Source organism: Magallana gigas, chromosome 6 (assembly GCF_963853765.1).
Source record: "Magallana gigas chromosome 6, xbMagGiga1.1, whole genome shotgun sequence".
Lineage (NCBI taxonomy): Eukaryota > Metazoa > Mollusca > Bivalvia > Ostreida > Ostreidae > Magallana > Magallana gigas.
In genome coordinates this window covers 39759230-39779142 of record NC_088858.1, presented here as the reverse complement: position 1 = coordinate 39779142, position 19913 = coordinate 39759230, and the positions used below count along the sequence as shown (strand labels likewise).

The 19913-nt window shown below is 31.8% G+C and overlaps 1 protein-coding gene across 2 annotated transcripts; it reads right to left on the bottom strand.

Annotated features, from left to right (window-relative positions):
• Positions 1 to 19: 19 nt before the first annotated feature.
• On the bottom strand, positions 20 to 17895 carry LOC105335394 (uncharacterized). 2 transcript variants are annotated; one of them, XM_066086715.1, is made up of 11 exons: positions 17685 to 17895; positions 17324 to 17586; positions 10645 to 10818; positions 9825 to 9964; positions 9295 to 9500; positions 5108 to 5175; positions 3198 to 3733; positions 3000 to 3088; positions 2536 to 2721; positions 2311 to 2416; positions 20 to 298 (listed from the first exon to the last, which is right to left on the bottom strand). In XM_066086715.1, exons 2-11 carry the CDS (start codon positions 17563 to 17565, stop codon positions 90 to 92), a joined length of 1956 nt encoding a protein of 651 aa, XP_065942787.1. In that variant the 5' UTR covers positions 17566 to 17586; positions 17685 to 17895; the 3' UTR covers positions 20 to 89. The 2 variants fall into 2 exon arrangements, with proteins under 2 accessions (XP_065942787.1, XP_065942788.1); XM_066086716.1 differs by having other exon boundaries at positions 5126 to 5175; positions 17685 to 17889.
• Positions 17896 to 19913: the final 2018 nt, after the last annotated feature.

Genomic DNA, 19913 nt, shown 5'->3' with positions numbered 1-19913 from the left:
CAAAGTTGTAAGCAGTTACTCTGGCGCAGACATTTAATAGTTTATTGGCAAAATGTCTTGATTTAAAAGTATATATATTCAAGAGCAAATTATTCAGTCAATGATTCGTTTAGGAAAACTTTAAGATAGCCAGACTGATAAGAAGAGAACTCCTTATTAATGCTGAGAACACGATTCTGTCTCTGTAGTTGTCTGAGGACTTTATGTTTTTTGATGTTTCCAAGGTTTCTGTTATACAGCGTAGTCAAACCATGAGAGTCCTCGTGTTGACAGTAAATTACTACTACATGTGTTCTACCTAAAAGTATAAAAAAAAAAGTATCAAAGGTTATCTGAAACAATGTTACGACCATATTGAGTTTTATACGGGAATGAGTTCATAAGTGCTTATTTAATAAGACTGGCTTTTTTTTTGTTGAATATTTTATGCAATGTATTAGGGTCATAGTCGATCAAAAGTATTCAATCGGGAAAAGGAACATCGACCCACGCGGCTTACCTCCCTTACTTATGACGTCAGTAAGACCTAATCGCCGTATAAAGCTCTGTAGTGAATACAAATATCCATGTCATTTTGCAGTAGATTTAAAGATCAAAATACTGAAGTACTGACGGGAGTTGATTTAATCGATTATCATTTATTATCTTGCATGGCAATTAGTGTCTAGTCTGTATTTGAATTACGCACTTTTTTATAATATGGATTCTTAGACTTTTCTGACAAGAATTTCGAGAAACTCCATATAAATCATGTTGTATAATATTTAAAGATGGATTTCAAACTATGTATTAGTAATCGAACAGAAAAAATTCCAAAAATTGTTTAGATCCAAGCACTATTGTTATCGAACTCTAGTCTCGATCAACCAGACGTTCGGCTGTGTTAATCTCCGACAAGCAAGAGAGCCTCTCTGCTTGTTGGAGATTTACGGAGACAGCCGAGCGTTTGGTTGAACGAGACTATATTAAACTCTGGCGTAGAAATACACGAGACTACAAAAATATCTAACTTTTTCGTATTATATAAAATCTGACTATTTTCAAAGTGTTGGTAGATAAGTTTCCTTGAAAAACAATGCTTTAGCATACATTACATCGAATTTTTCTATTATTTTCAAGAACTAAGTCTTGTCAGCGGTGGTGATTTCTGTTTAGGTCCAAACACTGTTTCACTTTCGGTTTGCCAGAGTGACTGCATAGGAGAGTTGATTAAAATCAACTCCCAAAAATTAATACTATTTTGTATAAAAACTATATAATTAAACAAAACTCAACGTATGCGTTTATATTTTTTCCTTTGACGCATGTACATATTCAGTTTATATTAGAGACCCGAGAATAAGTGATTTTCGTCATTTATTTTACCGGTACTTTTATAAATCCTTATGCCATACTTCCGCGATCTAATTCTATAAAACGTTAAAACACGTACACACACAGTCTTTTCTAAAGATGTTGCTACATACCCATTTGTCTTAAATTTATAGGCCAGATTAATTAGAATTTATTAATAGATCTAATTCTCAAATTAAATTTAAGAATATTATCGCGGCATTTCACAGCCGCTTTTAGATAAAAACTATAGACATAACACAATGCCTCAAACATTTTTATTGGCCTGCTTTTTACATTTTATGTGACAAAATAAATTTAATGAATTAAAAGGCTTTAATTCTCTTCTATATAGCATATAGCCCAGTCATTATATGTATTGAGGAAGAAAAGTTTCTGTTTTAAAAGTTTTAGGATAATTATGATTGGTTGAGCATTTGCTTTTGTAAAATTTTCACTAAAGTACGGGATAGTCATCATGATATTACTCTTGTGAAAAGGTTATAGTTTTATTCATAAACGACCAATTAAAACTAAGTCATCATTACTATGAAATCAGATGATCTTATCTGAAAATAAAGACACGTTCATATATGCAAATATAGCTAAAATTAAATTGGTAAACTACTGTAAAATTACAGTTGTGCTAATGCATTTTTTACATAGGTGGGTCTGTGTGACATCATAAATCCATAAAATCAAAAACGATAAGCGGGTAACAATTTTTTTACGGGTGCTGAGTTTTCACTGTAATTTCTCAGTAACAAAAGGACAGAAAAATCTTACTACATGTTCATTTATACTAAGCTTTATGAAAGAAGATCATAGTGTTAAAAATCGTTTCATATGACCTTAGAACTTCGGAAAGTGAAAAAGTTTTGCGTGTATGGATGGTATATCTTAACTGATTCACTTAAGAATATTACTATTCTTAACACTGTATATAGAAATTCTATATCAATTATTGACCACACATACCTTGTTTTACAAGATTTTCGACGAAGTCGGACCTAGTTTTGGAAATATCCACGTCCGTTTCCAGTATGATGTTCCTCTCGTTCTTATCCACGAAAACCAGACAGACCTAATGAAAATTTTGTAATGAAAGTAAGCCTTTTATTGTTGATATGAGTTTAAGTTAATGTCAACGTTTAAAATACCGGAGATCCATGTAGTTGAATGTTATAATTAAAACATAAGAACCTGTGAAGTTAGTTCTATAGAAGACACTTTTTTCACTCCACCAAGAAGTAATTCATGACATTCATAGTTTCCGGCCACAGTGTCAGCAATGGCTTTATGGAGTTGTTTGTTGGCTGTTGAAAAACTGACTATAACGACAGATTTCTCTATCTTATCCTCCTGTGACCCAGATTTCAAGAACTGTTGCTATTGCCAGAAAAATAATTTGAGACCAATCTACTGAAACCTTTTCATATTAAGTAGGTGACGCAAAAAAATTACTACAACGAATAATGGAAGTTTATCTTGTAAAGTTATTTTGTACTTTCTACTATATTCAGCGATATTTTTTAACAATATTATAGATAAAAATTTGATATCAGTTAGGGGTACAATGAAATCTTAATTAACTATTCAGACCTTGCATGAGTTTGAATGAAACAAAGTTTTTTTTTCTAAGGAATAATAACAGTGTTCATGTGTACCTTGTTTTTCGCCATTCCAAAGATGCAGAGGTACAGGAGAACCACAATGAGTGCAATAACCACAATGACAATCAACCACATCCAAAACTCTGTGTAGAATAAAAAGGCAGTGAAATTATTTATTTATTTATGGTTTATTACAGACACAAACATATTTTATATCTGAAAGGGCACGTGTTCTGTGTTTGATTAACTTACTGTTATCCTGTAGTCGGTAATTTACGCTGTCGATTTCTATGTTGACTTTAGATCTCATTTTCTTCGTCTCCTTCTCAAAATGTTGATGAGTATTGTGTAATGTTTCCTTTAGATTTGTGCCAAGCTTCTCAAAATGTTCATCTGTGATTTCTTGAAACTTATGAAATAAATTGGACATTTCGTTGATAATTTGATTATTTGTATCCTCTTTATTTTTTTCAATATAAGTATATATCTTGCTTGGTAGGTCTGTAACTAGTTTAGCTTGTTTTTCAAACTGTTCATCTGCTATCTCATGAATCTCAAGAATCCAATTTCTCGCCTCCTCCTTTTCTTTTTCAGCATGGGTATGATATATCTCGCTTGGTATGTTGGTAATTAGTTCTGCTAGTTTATTAACAGCCTCTGTGACGCTATCACATTGATTGTTCATATAAATAACCCTTGTTCCATTTGATTCGGACACTGTGCATTTGTCCTTAACTAGACGTTCAGCAAGTGGTACAATTATCAACGTTAACAGGAAACTTAACGAACTGGTAAAAGAAAATCAATAAATATGTGCATGGCATTTTAAGGAAAACATTAAACGCAAATATTATCTACGTTCATGAGAAGAAAAATAAATAGAAGTAAGTTCCTTGTAAATTATTCCAATTTCGATAGATATCGCAGACAACACGCTTACAAACGAGAGGCGTAGACTAAATAGATACTTGGTCAATAGGCTAAACCGGTCACATGATGACTAAATATAATCTGATTTGGAAACTTACGATTAATACTTGAAAGGATTGAAATTGCTATTTTTTCTACTCACAGAAAAAATTAGCTGCATTTGAAGAGAGTCATTGCAAATTTTGCCGTTTGCCGGGTAGCTAATTTTTCAATTTTAACTCTTGTTAGTTAAGCTTTTGAGGAGTCCATTACTTAAACAAACCAATAAAATTTAAAAAAGAAAGAAAGAAGGAACCAATCATCCTTTTGATATGATCTCGAAGTGCCGTTTTTCATGTAAGGTTCTTAAGTCCGATGTTCTCGCTAGAACTCGTCAGAACTATTATCTAATCAGTATGCCTTAGCACGGATGCATAAATCTTTCTGATTGTTTATTGAAGGATCTATAATTTTCAAATTTTAGTTTTATTTTTTGAACTAGTGAATTTTTATAATGTAGATAATTTTCTCCATTTTTTATATCGTCTGTAGAGTTGTTCGATGCACATTTAATACTCTTCGATCTGTTTGGAAAATAAAATAGATTATCGCTGCATATTTGATTTTCCATGATTTTCATAAAAACACATGCATTCATATCAAAATTTTATCAAAGACGGGAACACATGTTATTTTAAGGCAAGGTTTATTTATGTCTGGACATTTGCAGATGCTTAAGCTAGTATCTTAATGTTACTCATCCTACTTTGTCGATGCTTAAACTGTGATTTTCAACGTTTGCGTGAACGTTCATTTACTTTTTTTAAAGCGTGTATAGCATGCATTTATTCAGTAAATAAAAATTACCTATGAGCCGAAAAAAGAACTTGCATCACTTTTTTGGAAAAAATGACAGCATTTTTGGAAAAATTGTTTTTTTTTAAATAAATATAAATCCAAAGAAAAAGATAAAGACATAAAGCACGCATGTGTCATTTGATATCAATATATACATGTGGGCATATGCATTCTTTAAAATCAATAAATTTAACAATCATATTGGCAAACAGACGAAAAGTGATATAACAATCTAAAACAGACATGTGATTTAGGTGAAACACAAGTTCTTTTTTGTAGTGAAGAAATAAAATTAAAGTTGGCATTTGTTTGAGTATTATATTTATATGGTATGGGGATACGTACCATCAATTATAATTAATGTATTAATTATAAGGAATGCTCTAAGTAATGACCTCAGTTTGTTTAGATACCTGTTTCCAATCATCTCCAAGTTATAGTGTATCTTTTTTCGAATGGGAGGCTGAAAAATTATGAAGAAATTTCATACTTAATAAGTTAAACAAATCAAAGTCAAGAACTAATATATGATTCAAGGGGATAAGTCTTTTCCCCATACTTTACGGCTGAAAAGGAATTATGTAGAAAATGAAATTTTGTCTTGACATTCTTATATTAAATCATAGGAAAAGTAATCCCAATACCTACATTCAATCTGACATCATTTTAACGTCATGAGGTTGTTAAATGCCGTTTTTGGAGAGACTGTAGACATTTTAGACATATTTCATTATTCAGAAATGGACAAGACTTGTCGATTTGTTACTTACTTCCTTCATATTAATATTAATTGACAATGAAAAATATGTGTTTTATTGTGCTGCGGCACACTCTTTCAAACAAAGCTTATTGTTATGAAGCATCATTGAAAGAATTTATATCCTAAATTTCAATAACATTTATGTATTTCATTTAGTAGATCTTGACCTTTGATTAAAATTTTATATTTTTTTAAAATTCAAAATATTGTTACCTTGTACATTTTTAATAAGTTACTCAAATTTAAATGTAAGAAATTCAGGTTCAAGCAAGATATAGACATATTAACAAAGCTCGAATCTCATAATTATTATTTAATAATTATATAATGATTAATAATTATAATTACAAAAAAGTAAAGAAAAGAAATTACATTTTTTTTGGACAAAATGACAATTGTCAATCAATATAAATTGGTTAAATTAATGAGGTCATATATAATATTATCAACAGAAGATTGCAACTCTTAATTTGTACTAATACAATACAAATTTGAACAAATAACAAGACCTGAACAAATTATTTCAAAATTCTGTATACTTGCTTATTACTCGATATAAGACCAATCATTAAAATTACTTACAATAAATCATTTTAGACACAAATTAAAGAACTGAGGTACTGAAGAGAGTTGAGAGTGATTTTATTAATTATTATTTATTTCAAAATTAACGATATGAAATTTTGCATGGCAAGTAGTTTTATTAGATATGTTTGAATAATCATGTCCATTTTTTAGGAATATGAATTCTTTGGCTTTTCCGACAAGAATTCCAAGCTATAAACGGAAAACCCTATATATTTAAGGATAGAATTAACGCCATCAAACTCAACGATGTATTATGTATCAGTAATCTATATATTTCTACAAAATTGCATCCGAACAATTTTTCAACAAACAAATAATCATAAATTCTATTCTACTTCAGTAGAATGGTTGTGCTTGGGTTCAAACACTGTTTCTCTTCCGTTTTGCCAGAGTAAATGCATAGGATAGTTGATTAAAATCAACTCCCAAAAATGGAAAAATTAGAGCTGAAATCGTATTTTGTCACTTTAATCTAAGGAAGCACTTTTTAGGTACACAATATAAAATAACAAAATGTACATGTATTATTACTTTCATTAAAACATAAATAATGGAAAAGAAACAATGAAAATATATTCTGCATGTACTTTGCAAAAATCCTATATTCATACAATTGTTTTGACATTGTAACTAAAACAACAAACACTTCTAAGAAAAAAAATATTAAAAGTCTCTTAATGTTTCTTATTAAATAGTTTCACTTATTCACAAAGTAGTATGATTATTTCAATTCATAATCAATTTTGAAGGTTTTATATATTCAATTTTTTTCCTTAAACTCAATGAATTGCACTGAATTATCAAACTATAACAGATACATTGCGCATTGCAAGTAGCTTAAGATCATGCACTCATTCATATATTTTGGGCTTGGTCTCTTGTGTAAATAAGCGTCTGTATTTTTTCTTTATTTTCATACAATCCATGTACATGTTACACGCTTTTATGTGCGAGAGGTCTGAAATCACAGACACTTTAAAGCCGTCTCTTGTCATTTATATCTTGTACTTTATATGTATTACCTTACACCTAATGGAGAAGGCTTACATAGGCATTGCCTGCTGCCTAATCCATTTATGTAAATATATATTTGCATAATAAAATATGTTCAAATCAAATCAAGATCCTGCACTACAACTTAACAAAAACCAGACATATACAAAGCCTTATTTTTTTTATAGGGAAAACTTATCACATCAGTAGCAAAATTGCTGCTGCCTAATCCATTTATGTAAATATATATTTGCATAATAAAATATGGTCAAATTAAATCAAGATCACGCACTACAACTGTGTTGTAACAAAAAACCAGACATATACAAAACCTTATTTTTTAAAAGGGAAAACTTATCACATCAAATAGGCATTTCACAAAAATAATCAAATCACCAATAAATAAAAACTACTAAGGTTGCAATTCCAAAAACCTTTAGAATTTTCCAAGGAAAAGAATTATCCACCAATCTTTCCAAACCTGCAAAAACCTCCAAAACGTGCTCCGTTAAGGAAAAGTAAAATATTCAAATCTTGTTCACTTTATAACGAGTAAACGACTAAGATGATTTTAGCTGATGACTATCGGGACAGTACTCGAATACTCGTTGTTGACAAACCTAAATAAACCCTGATTGATTAGGTTTCCTCTATTGATTAGCATAAATTTCCATCAATTTTTGTTTTATAAATGATAAAATTCTTTGATTGAATAATGCTTTTAAATTTTGATCTGTACTTAAAATAAAATTGAGTAACGGACCAACACCATAGTACACAAGTGCCAAATACAAAAATAAAAAAAACCAAGATGGTGTGGCCATGATTTTCCAATCGGCATTCAAACTACAAAGGTGATCCAGATTTGATGTGTGCAAATCATGCTCCGTTCTCGCCCTGCATATTTCAAAAACTTCGACAGGAGGTTGCATTATGAAGAGCAAATACAAAAAAACCAAAAGACTCTGTAAAAGGCAGACTGCTATGGTTTTAAACTGCATATTCATTCGTCTGTATATACGTTGCATGCTTCTTTCCTCTTCATAAACTTCTCGAGCAGGATCAATAACCTGTCAATGAACGTTTCTTTTAAAATGAAACTATAATGTGCAATTCTTTAATAAAAATAAAATTTTTAATGTTAAAGTTTTTGAAATCTTTTTCTAAAGCGTTAGTAATAATAAAGGTTTTGTTTAAATATATATATATATATATATATATATATATATATATATATATATATATATATATATATATATATATATGTGTGTGTGTGTGTGTGTGTGTGTGTGTGTGTGTGTGTGTGTTAAAAAAATGATAACATTACTAATTATTGGTACTTGAGAAAAAATAAATAACATTTTCGAAAACAAACACAATTTTTATTAGACCTTTTACTATCTCTCCTTTAAAAAAGTTTTGGTCCTTTATTTAAAAAATAGTGGCAGACGGATTTTCTGCGGGTATGACAATCACCTAATAATTTGGCCATATGCATGATGGGGTAAGAAACTAATTTGATGGTATATATTAATACAAGGTTAGCTTTTGAAAACGTTAAGGTAGTCAGCCAGCGGAATATTAATTTTAGAATAAAAATGAATACACTATCTATTGAAATACTAGATATACAGTTTCCAGAACATCACGATGTATATGTGTACATTTAGTTTGCACCTTTATGTTTTAAGATTGTAGGTGAGGAGACAAGCGTGTAGCAGTGTACATACAGTGTATGACTGCACACCTACTTATTACTTGAAGTTGTAACTTTGCTTAGATTGCTTTCTGAATTTCATGGTCTACCACTGCCAATATATATGTATATTCTCTCTAATCTTGCTTACAAAGTCGGGAAGATGTAAATATATATATATATATATATATATATATATATATATATATATATATATATATATATATATATATATATGCGGACTCGGGTCAACGACTGCGGACGATACCCATGGACAGTCGATGCGCAGTTTGGCCTAAAAACTGACCTCTTACATTACTTATACGTATTTCTCTTCCATGAACTGTCTAGCTTCTTCCCAGAATTTCAATTTACACAAGCGCAATTGAAGTTTCATCCTAACCTAATTAGTCAGTCTGCAGGCTTACTAAATACACATAAAATATACACACTTCTTTAATTTGATTTTCACATTGTTTTTGGTTGTGCTTTATATCCATGTAAACAGAATACTGTTACATTATTGTTTTTGCAAATAAACTCACCTGTCTAAGAAATCTCATCACAGGAACTTCTACGTCAGGGATCCGTTCATTGTCCACGGGGAAATTACTGCAGTAATTGGTACAACATAAGTAGCGCATTGACGATAATCCAAGGCAATCCTTGAACTTTTTTTCGAATCTACAAAATTTTGGATCGCTGACATCTGTTTCATCGGCATGGGTTAAAACACCAAATATGGGAATATCTGTAAAAATAAATGAATTAATCAACAGTCGCTACTTACTTTTAATCAACAGTTGAAAAACAGAAGGTAGTTGCAGTGTTGTTTATATAGACTTAAACATCATCACTCATTAAAAAATACTAAAACTGTGTTATAAAATACTCGTATATTTCACTTTTATAATGAAAATGAAACTAATGGTACAAACTGCATCTTTCAAAAAATGTAATTTTTTTCTATTTTGGTAAATTTTATATAATATAGTGCGTTGTAGGCTTATAATACATTACGACAAAATCTTAAGAAGCATATAAGAACTACGTTACTTCTTTAATGATGTATTACCTCTGCTTCCCTCCAGGGCTAGGAATTTGACAGATTTCATCAGTTCTTCAGGAAATTTTTCAAATTTTGCTGATGCAATAAAGATAATTCTATCAACTTTAGTGTCGGGGAAAAGGGGTTTTACAATACCAAGAACATTTCTAAAATGAAAAAAAAATGGAATTTTTTTCAAAATTTCAAATTGAAAAAAAAATCTACATTAATGAAAGAAAGGAATTCGGGAAATAAATACCGGAGAGGGGCTTCCGTAGGCGTTACAATGATTAATATGAAAAATTGTTTTGAATTACATGCAAGCATTGGCTTTTGTGTTTCGGTCTTTTTTAATTATTTTTTTAATTCTTGTTCTGGCACACATCGACCAATTAAATGACGTATTTTTAGTTTAAAGTATTAAACAAGTATAGGTTGAAGGAATCAGTACAAACTAACTATTTCTTTAAAAAAACGAAGAGGGAAGCCACAAATAAATCCTAAATACTTGAGGGGGAAAGGGTGTACCAGTTAGAAACAATTTTTTTTATTGTTTATTGCTTATTATTTAATTTTCTTAGAGAAAAAAACCCTTTTTATTTTTTAAAAGGCTGGATCGACCTTAAAGACTTTGATGCTAACAAAATAGTACATTAACATTAATATAAAAAAATATGGATATTGTCTTTTAAAAAATCTTACCTTTCATTCATTACTGGTATAGGGTTTTTTTTTATTGTCACTGGATATTTTTTTTTTAAATTTAAGAAATATTTTGGAAGGAATTACATATTCATCAATCCTCAATATGATTAATCACTAAATTATATATATTTTTTTCTTATACCTTCGACCTCTGCTATTCAGTTTAGTTCCTTCTCTAATACGACCCTCAAATATCATCTCCAACGTTTCCCTGACAGCTTCGTCATCTGTGTCCTGAAATCCAGTCATGTCTAGAATTGTGGGATAACAGTGATCCAATGAATCCTTATCTTCTAAGTATTTCTCTTTTGAATATCTGTAAATTTTCAAATTGATGTGAATGAAAATGACAGTTTAAAAAATTGCCCTAAATTAAAGTATCCAATGTCAAAGATATAAAACTCTAAATACTGATTTTAAACCAGAAACCGCATAGGTCACCTGACCAACAATACCTAACTGACTTAACTTTTAAAATTTGACCTCCCCTCATTATGGCCCAACCAAACCTCTATGCTGTCTTTTTTTTGGAAAAAATATAAATCAAATCTACTACCTAGAAAAAAAATCTAGTTTATACTTAGAATTCCTGTGTCTATGGGGGCACATTGACGTTTTATTTTCTTTGAAAAAATATATGTCACTAAACAATTTGTGTGCAATGTGACAGATGTCTCTATACCAGCCTCACGTTTGTTGTTTTCAGTTCTATATGTATAAATTAGAGTACATTACTTTTAGAAAATATTTTTTAAAAAATAGAAATAGATATAACTTCAAAGTCCTTCATAGAAATAAAAAATATTTTTTGCATTATCACCGGTGTGAGATCGGTTTGTCCAGTGTAAGACAGCACTGAGAGATTTTCTGTCTTACACTGTGTATTACTACGCCGCTGTAAAATGTAAATAGCCATGTGAAGCTGTAACGAAATGATAAATGATGATCAATTTGACTACAATTCGTCAAATTTTCATTCAAGAAATTGTCGTATGTATGAGGACAAAAAGAGTAAAAAAGACTTTAATGCAAAACGAACAACCTATATTTAAAAACATCCTCAAAATATGCACAAAACTTTGCAGCATTCCCCCAAAACACCTGGAAAACTCAAATTTCTTATATTTTCACAGTAAAATTGTCGAATGTATGGCTCGGACGCCAGCCATCACCACTGTATCAACGCTGAATTGCCTGATGTCATTACGCCAGGCATATCAAAGGTTTAAAAGTTGCCTTCTCCGAAACAGCGCACACAATGGGAGCAAGCAATTTCAAGATTTTTTACAAAAAAGATTAACCGATGCATGTTTAATGTGTCAGCATTTACATTTACAATTGATAAGAATGTTATATGGGATGTAATAAAATCAGTGAGCAAGAGTTTTCAAGTAAAAGGGCTGTTCGCCATGCACGTGTGTAATCCTGGTTTAAAAATAGACTAGCCATATTAAAGAGGGGGGGGGGGGGGGGGGGTCATCGCAACAAGTTGTTACAAATTGTCCGTTGCGGTACATTGTAAGTATTTAATTGGTGTTGGATTGTCATCATTACCAAAGAATCATCAGTTTGGATTAAAGCAAATATATTTTCATATAGCTTGAATGTTTACTGGAGGAACTAAATCGCCGAAGTGGGATGTGTCCCGATTTTCGATCAATTGGGAGATTTCATTCGTCTTGAAAGGCGTACAAAACTCGTGTGTCTTACTAAATGTACATTAATAATACATTAAACAATTGCTAGTCAAGTGTGTGTGTTAATTCACTAGATTTCCTCCAAAACATTCGATCCAAAGTATAATATATGTAATTGGAGAGACATAATGTTATTTATGTCTCTGGTAGTTGTTACAAAATAAACGTCAAAAAATTCATTTGACCCCCTCCCCATGATTCAATGCCAATGGATGAGTTCATTTAAATTATCGGATCGAGATCTCACCCGTTGTGTGAATGGTAAAGCAGGACTTCGCGCCAAAATGTCTCATTTACAGTTTTTGCGCGCCGATTAGTGGACGAGTCCCAATTGGGATCTCAGAAGAATATTCCATGCAGCACCCGTGTGTACACATCGCATGCACGTAACAACGGGGGTGGGGAGGGGGGCTGCTTCCCCCTTTTATTTGCAGCAATGGAAATGGAAATATCATGGATTTACCCCCCTCCACTTTTGTCAAAGCATGTAATAAATGAAAGCGAAAATAAGGAATTTTATTGAATTGGAGTTATTTTTTAAGATTAAGATTTTTTTCATGATTTTGAGAATTCGCCCTTCAAGATGTTTTGGATGAAGCTGCCCCACACACTTTCAAAAACAATACGTGCTTGAATATCCTTTCCTATGGTTGGACATTTAATGAACTAATTCAATTTCAAGAGATAAACATGTACATGCACTAGAATTTATGATCAGCAGCGAAAAATTAAAATTAGTCTATGACGAGGCTATGCTGAGTCCTAGACTGTGAATCTTGTCCCCTCGGCGGAATTTCACTACCCCACACTCGTAATAAGAATGAATCTACTAGTATTAATCTCGTACCATTTGATAGTTTCTGAGACTGGTCGGTGTAAAAGTAGTCTGGGGATATGTCTGAGACCCATTTTAAGAATAGTGTACCATATCTAGAGACACAGCTACAAATTAAATGGGCAAGCTTCAATCCTTTACTCAATAAATGGTTGTACCGTGAACAGCATTGGCCTTCTTTCATATATTTTTTTAGATTTTTAAATGTTTAATTTAAAGCTGAACACCGCTCGTAAAGAGGCACTGTCCGCCATATTTCTTTTTCACCACTGTTGCCCCTACAGCCCCCTACAAGTAATAGCTTTCCAAAAAGCTTGCCTGACTAAACAAAATTATTCAATTGAAGCATGCATGTATCAATTAGGCTATCTTATCAGAAATGAATTTTAATTTTCGCTGCTGATCATAAATTTATAAACGGAACGTGCAAATTTAAGACGAAATGTCAGTCTTTTCTTCGATCTGGAACATGTACATATATATCACTTGAAATTCAATTATTTTATTAATTCAATTTTTTTAGGAATGTACACATACCATATAAGTGCATGTAAGCTTGAAAGCTGGAGAATAAATAGTAATTTTTTTGAAAAATTGTATTCGTTATGCAAGATGCAAAATCAGCTGAAAGGCATTCTAAAAATTGTTAAACCATATGAAATATAAAAGGGTATACAAACAAAACACGTATTGTTTTTGAATGTGTGTAGGGCAGCTTCATAAAAATCATCTTGAAAAGCTATTAAAAAAGGGTGAATTCTCAAATTCATGAAGAAAAAAATCCTAGCTGTAACTTCAATTCAATTTGAATTCCATATTTGCAGTTTCATTTATTACATGCTCCTACAAAAGTGGAGGGGGGGGGGGCAAATCCATGATATTACCATTTATTATATAAAGTTAAGAAAAATGCCACCTGCAAAAAAAGTGGGGAGGGGGAAGCAGCCCCCTTTCACCCCAATCCCCGATGGTAAGTGCCTGTGATGTAAACACACGGTGTGCTCTGGGGTATTCGCAAGATCCCAACGGTCTCGTCCACTAATCAGCTAAACGGCGCACATAAACATTATGGGGCGAACTCCTGCTTTACCATTCATGCAACGGCTGAGATCTTGATCCAATTGTTTGAATGAACTCATCCAATGGCAGAGATCCATGGGGAGGGGGTCAGATGAATTTTTTGACATTTGTTTAGTAACAGCTACATATACATTTATATCATACTTTGGATCGGATGTTTTGGAAGAAATCTATCGAAGTAACAAACACACTTGATTAGTAATTGTTAAATGTAGTAATGTACTAGTACATTTAGTAGGACACGCGAGTTATGACCCCTTTGCAAGATTAATGAAATCGCCCAACTGAACGAAAATCGGGTCACATCCCGCTTTGGCGATTTAATTCCTTCAATAAACATTCCAGCTGTATATATATATATTTGTTTTAATCCAAACTGATGACTCTCTTGTAACAATGATAATCCAACACCAATTATTACTTTCATTGTACCGTAATCTGGTAATAGACAATACATATGTATGTTACAACTTGTTGCGATGACCCCTTCCCCCTTTTCCACTGTTCAAAAATTGTGGAATGCTGATCTATTTTTAAATCAGCATTACACACGTGTACTGCCTGGTGAACGTCCCTTTTACTTGAAAACTCTTGCTCGCTGTTGTTATTACATCAATTGTGAATGTAAATGCTGACACCTTAAACATGCATCGGTTGATTGTTTTTGTGAAATATCATGATATTGTTTGCTCCCATTGTGTGCGCTGTTTCGGAGAATGCAACTTTTAAACCTTAGATATGCCTGACGTCATGACGTCAGTCAATAAGACACAGACCTCTAAACAGTTCTAAGTATTTTGCTGTAGAGGTCTCACCTGTGTGGACGTACATTTTGTCTCGCCGTGTTACTCAATCGCGATGAAATTATCAAATTTAACGGGGTTTTTTCACGCCAGGAGAATGAAAACATTAACTATATTGGTAAAGCATTATTTACAAACAGAATATGCATACATAATAAGAAATAGATGCACGAAATCCTAAGACCACAAAAGGAACGCTACACGTCGGCCTTGAGTTTCAGGTATGGAGTCAGGTATCTGGCCGTATACATACCCATTAAAGAAAATCTCTTAAGTAGCTATTACTGCTGGATATAAATAAATAAAACAGGTTCATTTACATGTTTTTTTTTAATCTAAATTTTGATTTAATGATCTTTTTTCATAACCTTTCAAAACTATAACCATGCCAGAAATACTACACATAACATAAAACATAATCTAAATAGTGGAACTACTTTTAAAAGATAGTTGATTTTTGTGGATTTTTTTAAACAATATCTGAACATTGTTGATAGAGTGTTAGTTGTAACGGCGTATCTGTCATCTGAAGAGGAACCACTGGAAGATTAAATGTTATCGGGGTTCAAAGTTTGATAAAGGAATATTTATTGAAACTATTGTCAAGAGCTGTAATGTTACGATATGCGTCAGTGCGATATAACTTTGCAATAATCATAATAAAGATAAGATTCTTAACTGTTAAATTGTCAAAACTGTACCATTTAAACCAATACTTTGATCCTAAGGTGAGGTTCAAATCTAATATAGAAATAGTTCAAACTTTGAATTTTCAAAGTTAAACGTAAAAACTGGTACAGGAGACTGTGGGAAGGTCACAAATAAACAAACAAATGTATGGAAATCGTTCACAGTAATTTTTTGAAGAACAGCTATGATACAATTTGTAATATTATCCTTAATTAAAGCATTATCAATAATTATGGTTTTTAATTTATAGTTATTGAAAAATAGGATTAATATATGGTAAACATTCTTTTTCTTTTTAATAGATAGCTGTATGGTCGTAGCCAAATTTATACTTTACTTATCTCATTCAAAAAAGGCTCTGTACAAAAATATAGGAAATATTAAATTTTTAATTAAACATATTTGGTATTTCCCTTTACACATCAAAAGTTTATGGCTAATGAAATGGTATCCTAACTTAAAAAATATTCCTGATGAACAAAGTATAGATAAAAAAAAGTCAAATGGAATACGCAAAAAATGTTTTTCAAGAACACATGCAAAGTGGTTTAATGAAGCAATCAGCGCTGTCTTGACGTTTCAAGGCCCCGTCCACTCCTACTTAATAAGATGAGTCCCATGACCCTTCTCGGTTTCTTGTGAATACGATACAGTATACATGTACATGTAGCAGATAAAACTCGCTTAGTATATTTTCTTTATAATCAGGAATATAAAAATCACTGCTTTCAACATTTTGTTTAAAAATTCAAATATGATAAAAATGTTAATCTAGAAACAGAACACAACACTATATGCATTTCCATTTCGATAAAAATTTATTTATTAAATAATGATCCCGTTTATCTCATTTTGATTTCAATTTTGATATCTTGTGAGCCTCTCAAGGATAGTAACAATAACTTGAATAGATGAAAAACACATTTAAATGAAAAAGGAAGGACTATATACTTTTTGGAGGTTTTTACCTAAAATAGGGATAAACATTTCGCCAATGCTTTCTTATCGAGATCGGAGTTGGACAAACAAGTATGTCTAAAGACCAAAGACAATGTATTACGGTGATAAGAAATTAAAATTTGGTATTTTCAAACGACTGCAATTTGCTGTGCAAAATGTGCAAATCGCAATCTTTACCAACTAATTATGATGCCCATTTCTTAACCACAATTTTTGAATAAAATATAAAGTAACTCTTTGATACTTCATGCTACTTGGTTTTAGAAGATTTTTAACACCAAACCAAATCTCCATTCTTTTAATCATTTTCATCCTTTGGAACACTCGGGGGGAAAAACTTTAATGTTCCATTTTCTTGTATATTATATGCAAAGGTTAAAATTAACCTTTTGGTTCTGATGTAAAAGATGAAAAGTATACAAATTTACAAAAGCAATATACAACGGTTGAATTACAAATGCACACTTGCTTTATTGTAGCCAGATTATCTTGAAAGTATTTTACGAAAACCTTATCAGTTATGGCATGTGATATGTTGTAGCAGTTGCACGAAATATCATCTTGTCTTCTTGTTGTATAATGCCACTCAGCTACACCTAAAGTATTTGTCTAAGCTTTCCCATGTCTATATATATATACATTGAGCATGTCTTAATCTAATTAATTGTACTTTGGAGAAAACATGTTTTGTTTTATCAATTTATCTATACATGTGCATATTCCTATCAAAGGAAATGGCTAAAAAAGCTATCTCACCTGGTCAGTCGGCGGGTCACGTGCTCCCCTTCCTCATCGAAGTTCCCAACAAGCGCACGTTCATGGTATTCACCACTGAACACCGCCATGGCAGTGTTGATAAATGACGATTTGCCACAGCCACACTGACCAATAACAGCTATTGTAAGGGTCTTATTCTGTCGCTTTTGGACTGTGTCCTGGAGCAGTTTTATTTGTAATTCTAAATCTGATTTTGAATACTCCATACTCGTTTTGTCCATGTGAAGATTCAGAATGGTAGCCTACCTCACATATAACAAGACAATTCTTGATAATACAGTATATTAAACCAAACCTTTGAATTCGGTAGCTAATATAATTAAGTAAACTTGAAACTTACATAAACAAACAGCTGCTTAGATTTCCTTTAATGCAATCTTTCCTCCTTCTTGTCGTACAAGGTTCCTTGTACAGATAACATATTAAGTAGAAACACGTAGAAACTTTCGGTTTGTATTCGTAGAAAAAGTGATAAACACCAGTCTGAAGCTAGCAGCCACTAACAGCAGCCACTAAGCCCGTAGAAGCTTGCAGCCGATAAGGAAATTCATCAAAGTACTGAGAGTACTCGAACCGAAAATTATATTTTACTTTATTATCGGTATATTTTAATAAATATCAAGAGAATTTATGCATGAATAATTTCTCTGAGCATTGGCAACCTTGGAGGCAGTAAAGCTCGCCTGGATAAAATTATCAGTGCGTTTGTGTCAAATGAATTCAATTGAATATTGGTATTTGTCTACTCGTATGTAAAAAATTGATCCCCAAGTCTGTTTACTTTTCTACAAAAATAACATGCATCGATACTCATAAAAATCCTCGTATTATTAAAAAAAATTGGGACGATCAGATTTCATAAATTGTTATTTTAGTCTCATAAAAAAATACCCTCAATCGAAAACAAGCGTTAAAAATCCAAAGAGGAATTGTAAATTATTTTGTGTCAGCCATGTTTTGGCTGAACCTTCGAGAAAAATTACAAGAGACTATTTAGCTCACCCGAACTTTGTATTTTTTTGCACACTTCAAAGATAGGAAAGATAATGGACCGCTTTTAACCCCTATATCATTGTGAAATGCTAAAACATTACAAAGTTCGGGTGAGCTTAATAGTCTTTTGTATATATTTCGAAGGTTTTAAAATATGGCTGACACAAAATAATCCCAAACTCATATTTAATTTTTTTTTGTTTTGGTTTGCGAATGAGGCTAGTTAATGAGAATTAAATTTTACTGTTAATTGTCTGACTGTCCCACTTTAATAATAATACGAGGATTTTTATGATTTTCGATGCATGTTATTTTCGTAGAAGAGATAAATTTTTAAGCATACGTATATACAAATACCAATATTTAATTGACTTCAGCAGACACAAACGCACTGATAATTTTATCCAGGCGAGCTTTAATGCCTCCGAAGTTGTCATTGCTCAGAGAAATTATTCATGCATAAATCTTCTTGATATTAATTAAAATATGCCGGTAATAAAGTTAAATATAATTTTCTGTTCGAGTACTCTCAGTATTTTGTTTAATTTCCTTACTGGCTGCTAGCTTCTACAGGCTTAGTGGCTGCTGTTAGTGGCTGCTAGCTTTAGCCTGGTTATTTTCTTAAAGGTTCCCCTCAAAACATGACTGAAGCAAAAAATCCAGAATTCCCCATTGAATATGAGGTGCTTACTCCTTGGACAGGAACTGATTGTTTTATATGATGGAAACAATGGATAAGATGTTTGACTATCTCAGTTTTGTAACAATGCAAAGTCATTTGAATATTTGATGTGTGTTGTGTCCGAAAGGAGGGAGGCGGGGTTGAAAAGGCCCGAGCTTGATTTTTAAGCTCATGTGTTACCTCGACGTTAGAAAAGTATCATGCCTTGCTAGATGCACGTAGATTAGAAATTTGTTTGAAAATATGTCAAAAGGATTTTCCCTAAAGGTTCTTGTTTTGTTTTTCAAGCACGAAAGTTACTTCGACGTAAGATTGCGTACCATTTGCAATTTTATTGACATTGCCTCCATTCAATATTTGGCAATGGTACAATGTCACATGGTACGCAATCTTGTGTATTCAGCGAAAATAATAAATAAACCTCCGTCATAATCATAATTCTAAATGAAGTAAATGATCCGAAATGAACTCAGCTCTGACGAATTGTTTTTCGTGTTTGCAAAATTATAAGAGTTTGGAAGGGGGGGTGGGCATTAAACATCAACTATTTAATAGGGATCGAAAGAACACAATTAAGGTTTATGCCAAATATACAAAATGTCTCAACGGTATAGCTTCCGTATTTACTTTGCTTTATATTAATAAAAAGTAACTTTTGGACGATAAAAAGCTCTTCGTTAGTGTTTCAATCTCTTACTAGATGGCGTATTAGACTTCGTCTCTGCTATCGTCTAAATTACAAGAATCTTGTAAAGCAAAAGTAATTTATATTTTTGCAAATTTAGTGAATTTTTAAAAAATGGAACTAAAAATTTCAATCCGTTGAACATTTGTTTTGTTTTCAAATGCTTCAGATATATTAAAATAGCTCTACTATATACAGAACTATTTTAT

Bases quoted from the DNA above. Each gene is read 5' to 3' on its own strand.
- LOC105335394 (XM_066086715.1), bottom strand. From the start codon at position 17,565: ATGGACAAAACGAGTATGGAGTATTCAAAATCAGATTTAGAATTACAA. The intron at 9,501-9,824 runs GTAATACATCAT...TTATTTTTACAG, and splicing joins AGCCCTGGAGGGAAGCAGAG to ATATTCCCATATTTGGTGTT. The intron at 5,176-9,294 runs GTGAGTTTATTT...ATAATTTTTCAG, and splicing joins TGATGAGATTTCTTAGACAG to CCTCCCATTCGAAAAAAGAT.